At 36.2% G+C, this 7,718-nt stretch overlaps 2 protein-coding genes across 3 annotated transcripts; both read left to right on the top strand.

The window, feature by feature from the left end:
• LOC142527790 (protein SMAX1-LIKE 4-like) lies at window positions 1–4,144 on the top strand. Of its 2 annotated transcripts, XM_075632736.1 has the most exons (4): window positions 1–632; window positions 726–1,468; window positions 2,230–2,464; window positions 2,553–4,144. In XM_075632736.1, exons 1-4 carry the CDS (start codon window positions 192–194, stop codon window positions 4,068–4,070), a joined length of 2,937 nt encoding a protein of 978 aa, XP_075488851.1. In that variant the 5' UTR covers window positions 1–191; the 3' UTR covers window positions 4,071–4,144. The 2 variants fall into 2 exon arrangements, with proteins under 2 accessions (XP_075488851.1, XP_075488844.1); XM_075632729.1 differs by having other exon boundaries at window positions 1–1,468.
• Window positions 4,145–6,597: 2,453 nt separating this feature from the next.
• Window positions 6,598–7,042, top strand: LOC142537334 (uncharacterized). Its single transcript, XM_075642872.1, has one exon. It carries the CDS (start codon window positions 6,712–6,714, stop codon window positions 6,913–6,915), a length of 204 nt encoding a protein of 67 aa, XP_075498987.1. The 5' UTR covers window positions 6,598–6,711; the 3' UTR covers window positions 6,916–7,042.
• The last annotated feature ends 676 nt before the right edge of the window (window positions 7,043–7,718 follow it).

The following is a 7,718-nucleotide window of genomic DNA, read 5'->3' as shown; positions in this document are numbered from 1 at the left end:
CAAACACAACGTCCCATTTTTCTCATCACACAGAAGTAAAACACAGCACACAGTGACCAGTGTTGGGGGGAGGGAATAGTTTGAGGGGGAAGGAGAACCAAGAAGAAGGTTTCCAATTTTTTTCGGCGAGAAAAGAGAGATTTCACTCTTTTTTCCGGCGGGGTGTTTGGGGTGGGGGTGTGTTCTAAGTTATGCGTGCAGGAGTTTGTGCAGCTCAACAGACCCTCTCCGCAGAGGCTGCTTCCGTGTTGAAGCATTCTCTTAGCCTGGCAAGGCGGCGCGGCCACGCTCAAGTCACTCCATTGCATGTCGCCGCCACTTTGCTGAGCTCTAGAGCCAGTCCTCTCAGAAGGGCTTGCCTTAAATCTCAGCCTAACCAACACTCGCATCCGCTTCAATGCAGAGCTCTAGAACTGTGCTTCAATGTCGCACTTAATCGTCTTCCGGCTACCCATGCTCCTCTTCTTCACGCGCAGCCTTCCTTATCTAATGCCCTTGTTGCTGCTCTTAAAAGGGCTCAAGCTCACCAGAGGAGAGGTTGTATTGAGCAGCAGCAGCAGTCACCGCCGCCGTTGATTGGTGTCAAAGTCGAGCTGGAACAGCTTATTTTGTCAATCTTGGATGACCCTAGTGTGAGTAGGGTTATGAGGGAGGCTGGTTTCTCAAGTACTGCAGTGAAAAATAACATGGAGGAGTCTACTAATTCCGTTGCTTCTGTTTTTCAGTGTTACAATTATTCTGGTGGGATTTACTCAACTCCAAGTTCACCTCCAAATAATTATCAAAACCCTAATAGTTTCTGGCATTCCAATGTGATGTCTTATGTTTCTGAGCAAAATCCATTAATCTTTTCACCTCAGAAGAGTATTTTGAGCAAACCCGTCGCAAATACCTCCTCTCTGAAGGAAGATATCAAGTTGGTTTTCGAGGTTTTGCTCAGAAAGAAGAGACGAAACACTGTAATAGTCGGTGACTCTTTCTCCCTGAACGAAGCTCTTGTTGCAGAACTAATGAATAAAGTACATAGAGGAGATGTGCCTGAGGAGTTAAAATCCGTGTACTTTGTGAAGCTTCACTTCTCATCATTGCCACTCCAGTTCATGAAAAGAGAAGAAGTGGACATGCATATTGGTGATTTGAAAAGAAAGGTCGAATCTTTTGCGTCAAATGGTAGAGTTATAATCTACACTGGTGACTTGAAATGGACTGTTGAAGAAGTGTTTTGTGATGGTAAGGAAACCACGGTTTACAGCCCTATTGATCACTTAGTTTCTGAGATAGCAAAATTGCTTTCTTGGTATAATAATGACAGTTTAAACACAAGAGTTTGGTTAATGGCTACTGCAAGTTACCAGACTTACATGAAGTGTCAAATGAAGCAACCTCCTTTGGATGCTCAATGGAGTTTACAAGCTGTGTCTGTTCCTTCCGGTGGACTGGGGTTGAGTCTCAATGCTACTGCTACGAAGTGAGTGCTCAAATTTCTTGATTTTCTCGTTTTCCAAGAAAGAAAAGACAGTGTTTTTTATTTTCTTTCCGGATATTTATTTTGAGGTTAGAGTTTTTTTCCGTAACCAAGTATAGTACCAAGAAAATACGATATGGTAAATGGGTATTTTAACCAAATACGAAAATATAAATGATGAGAATGAGTTCTTGATAAAGAAAATAAATTAGAGAGCATTGTTGTTTTTTGTTTACTGTGATAGTAATTGTTCTTAGAAACCAAAACAAACAATAACCAAAGATTCTTGAATTATGCTTGTTTGTAGAGTCAATTGACCGTTTTTGGCTGGTTTTAAAGCGATTTTTGTTTTATGTATTTGCCCTTTTCTTGTGAATATGTATTCATGGTCTGAACTAATGAAATGCTGGTACATAGCTGCGTGAAAAAGTTCTGTTAAGAAGACGTACTATTTACTTTCTAACTTTGTTTGTCTCCATATGTGAGATGTTGATATGATCGGACGCAAGTTAGTGAAATTTGAATGATTTTATGGGTATTTTTTCAAAAGTACTTTGAATGTTTTGGCTCCAAAAGGTGTCAAAGTTGCCTGTTTGAATAAGAGTACACATTTTTTCCCTTGCTGTATTGTCGGCTTAGTTTACTCAATTTTATTGACATTATTCAGATCTTTTGGCACAAAGAAAAACATAGGTATATTGAAGTTTTTTTTATATCTTGCAAATTTATCTTAAAAACTCACATCCCTAATGTACATAATGCAGCGGCGTGGACTCAAGAATCACCTTTAATGAAAATCCACCAGATGTAATGCACAAAAGACCATTTTTTGGAAAGGAAGAACACCAAGATGTCCTGAATTGCTGCCCAGAGTGCGCATCCAACTATGAAAAAGAAGGCAGCCAGCACGATTCTTTGTTGTTAAACAAAAAAACAGAGAATGCTTCCGTCCAGTTACCTTATTGGCTCAAGTCACCAGGCATTGAAACATCGGAGAAGGTAACAATTACATATATTTCTTCTAGCAAATGCTAAAATCTTTGAATCTGTTTTGATCATGGTTCATTTTCTGTTATAATTTAAACAGGACGATTTGATTCAGCTTAGGAGAAAATATAACAGACAATGCCAGAATCTGCACGGTGGAAGCCAAAATCCGAATAATTCGAATGCGAACTTTACAAACCAGAGCTTTCTTGGAAGAAGTCACTTCAATACTTCATCATATCCATGTCGGCCAAATACGAACATCTTTGGTGATTCGGATACAGTTTCGTTTGGTTATTCTTCTGTCAAGCCTAATCAAATCTCCACCGCTCTGCCTCGATTCAGGAGGCAGCAGTCTTGCCATATCGAGTTTAGTTTTGAGGATGGGAATTCTAAATACCAATCGGCCAAACCGAACTTGGATTCACTTAAGAGAATGGATGATAAGGAAGTAAAGATCACTCTCGCTCTTGGGAATTCCATGTTTGCTGCTGCACCAAACACTAGATTGAATTCTGAAATATGTAAAACATTACAAGAAAATTTTCCATGGCAAAAGGAAATTATTCCTTCGATTCTGCAGTCATTGATGGATCCTAAAGGATTCGACCAAGATAAATGGTTGCTAATTCAAGGAGACGATTTTATTGGAAAGAGACGACTGGCAATTGGCATAGCAAAATCCATACTGGGTTCTTCAGATTTGGTCTTCTGCATGAATATGAGGGAAAATACAAGAACGTCGACTCAGAACTGTGAAATGCTCCACAAGGCACTGAAAGACCATGAAAAGATGGTAATTCTTGTCGAAGATGTAGATTGTGCTGATCCTGAGTTTGTCAAGTTTCTTGATGATGGATTTGAGAGGGGAGACATGGGAAAATTGATGAAAAGAGAACGGGATTCAGGAAACAATATAATGATCTTAACCACTAATGATTCCTTGAGTTTTAACAAGAAAATGGATATCACAGGATCTGTCATTCAGATGAAAATAGTTGTCAGTGAATCCAAACTGGATTCAGGGGTGGTGTCTATTGATCGTAGGCGTAAATCGGATTGGGATTCACCGATCAGGATCAAGAGCCGAAGGAACGGTGAAATTGAAGTGGTCTTCTCAAACGAGCTCGACCTCAACGTAAAAGTTGATGAGCCTGAGCAAGGAGAAGACAAGGCTGGAGACTTGAGCCCGATTTCAAGTGATTTGACTCGTGAAATCACAATGGATCAACGGAATTCTCCAAAGTTTCTTGAAAAGTTAAAGAACCGCTTCGTTTTCAGTCGAAGCACGGATCAAGAAAACCAAGCAAAGGACATGTTCTTGTCCATGTTCAAAAGATCTTTCCATGAGGCTTGTGGGGGTAGAAACCTAAGCAGTTTCAACGTCGATGAGATGGTCTTGGAAGAAGTTTTTCAAGGGTCTGGTTTTTATCTTAACAACTTGTTCGATCAATGGTTAAACGATGTTTTTCAAAGAAGTTTACACATGGTTAATACTGGGGAGAGGGGAGATATTAGTGTTAGGCTGTGTTTAGGAGGAAAGGGGGAATATTGTTCAAACGATGGATTCATGGGCACAAGTCTTCCCAATGGAATCCAAGTTTCTTTCATAGTTTAAAAGGACATGTGAGATGTTCACGTTCTTAGGTTTGTAATTACTGATCTTCTAATACATTGTATGGTTTGTTTTAATAGCACAGTTTCTATAACTTAACATCGCCTTCCTAAATCAACAGTTTGTGACTTTATTTGTCCCAACTGTAATTGAACAAGTAAAATGCCAAAGTCTTATCATTCATCAATGCTGTTGATAGAACTGTAATTATAGAGTAGTTGATAAATCGAAGAGTTTCTTTTTATCTGTTAGACAAGCATTGTAAGTTTTACTCTCCTCTGGCAAATTTGCCAACGGTTGCATGTTTGCCTTTGTTGGATGGGCTGCATTTTAAACGCGACTCGACTAAGGTTCGTACCGGGGTTTTCATCACATTGGCATCTATCGCCAGACCGAACAAGACAAAAGGTGCAAGAGCATGAAGAAGTTAAAGTTCCTTGAAAGTGTAAACATATTTAACAACAGAAATGCAAAAGACTAGTACTACTTAACTCTACCATCTTTTGATCTTGCCCAGAATATATAACACTAAAACTGGGACCTAAGTAGGTTTTTTCATGATGAGATATGCACATATAAATATTATGCATTAGAAAGCAGATTTGAGATTAAAGAGGAGGTGTAAGTCACTAGCCACAAAGGTTTCTTGAAGACCCTTTTGTAAACAATATTATCCTCACAAGAATTGCAATCCAAAAATATAGATAAAGACAATCCAAAATCTGCACTTTTGACTTCCATAAGTTGCCATTCATATGTGGCGAATGATAAAGAATCCATCCTTCATGTAACCTTGTAATAATTATAATCATACACTTCACCACTACAAGACAAAGGGACTTTCCACTTGAAATTATTGTATCTAGCAATTTAGAAACATTTTGTTTTGACTGATTGTGGTCATCAAGAATATAAAGACATGATATGATTACAGCGCGCGGCGGTGTGTCCATTTGATTTTAAAATTTGACAAATAATGCCTAACATAATGATGGATTTCTGCAAAAGGGTTCCGATCAGTGCTTTTGATACTTTAAGAAATTTTTTAATATGATAACGAAATGATTGTCACGCCCGGGTTCCCACTTTCCTAGTCGCAAAATGATTTTCTTTACTTGGGATAAATTCAATGCTGCAAAAACACAAAAAAAAAAAAAAAAAGAAAGAAAGAAAAAGGAAGAACAAAAATACGAACTTACGAAATCAAAATTGTTCCATTTCTGAATGGAACGATGCCCGTTTAGTTCTTTAACTTTTTCCCAATTCAGTTGTTTCTCACACGGCAAGGGCCGAGCTAAGGCCCAACATCAATTGAAGAGGTTATGACCCATATAACAAAATTAAATTGTATCTAAAAATAAAATCGATTTTATTCGGTTCGGTCGCTTATTTCGATTTCATGAAAATTTGTCCACTGGTCCCTAACTGTGTACAGGTCTAATAACTATTTATTTATATCAAACAAATTGTTTTGCAAGGGTTCACATTTCATAGATAATTTTTGTATAATTAATTATCAAGTTTCAACGTTTCACAAATAAATATATAGACTTATAGATATGCCACAAATGCTTAGGAAAACTGTACTTTGAATTCAGGATATGAATATTATCAAGTTTCAACGTTTCACACCCGAAAAGGGATGTGAGAATTAAGCCGGCACATGTTGTCTAAAGTTTGCACTTCGAAAAAGAAGTCTAAATTCATTGGAAGGTAATTATATGACCAAGATGTCGATGTCATATACGCGTATGACATCGAATTATTGAGTTTGAAACTTAATTATAACAAACTCCCTCGTTTCCCCGTAAAAGAAATTGAGGGACATTAGAAAATTAAGGTAACTAATTTAAAAAATAGTATTCGATGTAACATATACCATTTTTCCTGAAATTAAAGGAATCCGACCTGTCCACAAAGGCCGCGTGAGACAGACTGATGACATGGAAAGTCACATGACGGCGCATCCTTTAACCAGCACCTTACGCGCACGTCAACCACGACCCCATTCGAATATCCCCAGTTGGCGCTGCGCCGAGTTTTCCTGAGCGATCCTTCTCCTCCTTAGGGCATCCGCATCCGTAGTCATTAATCTATGTTATTAACTTTTCATCTCTTCAAAAAGTATGGAGTCCACGAACCACATAATCATTATATTAATAATTTTCCAATATTAATACACAATCACATTCATTTAATATTAAACATCATTATTTATGGGTCCCACTGTCCACTTACTCATCTTTTTTATTTATTTTACAATAAATATTATTGAAAATAAATAGTATTATTATTTAAAAATAACTTAATATCAATATTGATTAAAATATTATTAAAAAATGAAAAACAGTTGGACTCTTTGATATCACTCTTTTAACTTATAAATTATAATTATTTAAAACATAATATTATTTGATTTATAATTAATTATATATATAATATATAAATATATATATATATAAATATAGTCAAAAGAGCCGTTTTGGTGTTAATAATTATCCATTAATGCATCAACGTGGGTGCTCTTAAATGTGTGCCTAATACCCTAATCCCACACAGCATAATTAACATTACAGTGGAAAGAAATCAAAAACTTTTTGGTAAAAAATATACCACAATCCGATCTCCGCCAGAGATTGCGAGCATGTGTTTTCTAGGATGCGACGAGGAGGAGACGGAGGTGGGGCGGCAGCAGGCACGGGGATCGTGCCCCTATTGCGGCGGAAAGGTGCATGCAGTGGACGTCGGAAGCAAACTCAGACTGTGTTTCCTCCCCATTTGCTTCAGATTCAAACGCAAATATTTTTGTACTCTCTGTTCCAAGCGTCTGGTTTTGTACGATTATTAAGGCTCCGTTTTGGTTAATTATCTAATTTTAAAAAATTAATAACTTTGTTTCCTTCCTCATCGATCATATGTGGACGTATTTGTAATTTATTTTGGATAATGTTGTAAATTTTTGTTTTTAATGGCAATTTTAGTTCAGTAGGTATGTTTATGATATATTTAGTTAGTTATATTTTGTTAAATCATTTATAGTCGTATAACTATATTTTTTAAGTCGATTTATTCTTTTTCGTCAAAATCATATATAATCATTATTACATTTTATAATTACGTCATAAAATACAAATATATGTCTCAATAAATTTTTTGATTATGTACTTAAAAAAATTTAATTACAATATTAGTCATCTAATTACATAATTTTGGAATGAATAACTTAAATTGATAATAAAAAAACATAATTATATGATTATAAATAATCTAACAAAACATTTGGAAGTAAAAATGTCACACATGTTTAAAATTAACATACATGAATAAAATTGATATTTTGCTTTTTTTCATCTCTCTTAATTAATCACCATACTTAATTATGACTATTAAAATTGAAACTGAAAAATATCTCAACCTTAAAATTTTGGGGAGAAAGAATTGTCTAAATCCATATACAGAACTCTCAGTGATTGTATTCAACTGATGTGAACTGATTAACAATGTGAGATTGCTAACACACCCTCTCACGTCCAAGAATGGACATTTGGAGTATAAAGTTTACAAGTGACCCAATCATGGGCAGAACATGTAGCCCAACTATGGACAGTCCAACAAATAACGTGAAAACTTGAATTTCGATATCATATTAAG

This window comes from Primulina tabacum, chromosome 2 (genome assembly GCF_025594145.1).
Source record: "Primulina tabacum isolate GXHZ01 chromosome 2, ASM2559414v2, whole genome shotgun sequence".
NCBI classification, from domain to species: domain Eukaryota; kingdom Viridiplantae; phylum Streptophyta; class Magnoliopsida; order Lamiales; family Gesneriaceae; genus Primulina; species Primulina tabacum.
Note: the sequence above shows the minus strand (reverse complement) of the source record. Positions and strands in the feature narration are given on the sequence as shown.

Bases quoted from the DNA above. Each gene is read 5' to 3' on its own strand.
- LOC142527790 (XM_075632729.1), top strand. From the start codon at position 192: ATGCGTGCAGGAGTTTGTGCAGCTCAACAGACCCTCTCCGCAGAGGCT. The intron at 1,469-2,229 runs GTGAGTGCTCAA...TACATAATGCAG, and splicing joins CTCAATGCTACTGCTACGAA to CGGCGTGGACTCAAGAATCA. The intron at 2,465-2,552 runs GTAACAATTACA...TAATTTAAACAG, and splicing joins GCATTGAAACATCGGAGAAG to GACGATTTGATTCAGCTTAG.
- LOC142537334 (XM_075642872.1), top strand. From the start codon at position 6,712: ATGTGTTTTCTAGGATGCGACGAGGAGGAGACGGAGGTGGGGCGGCAG.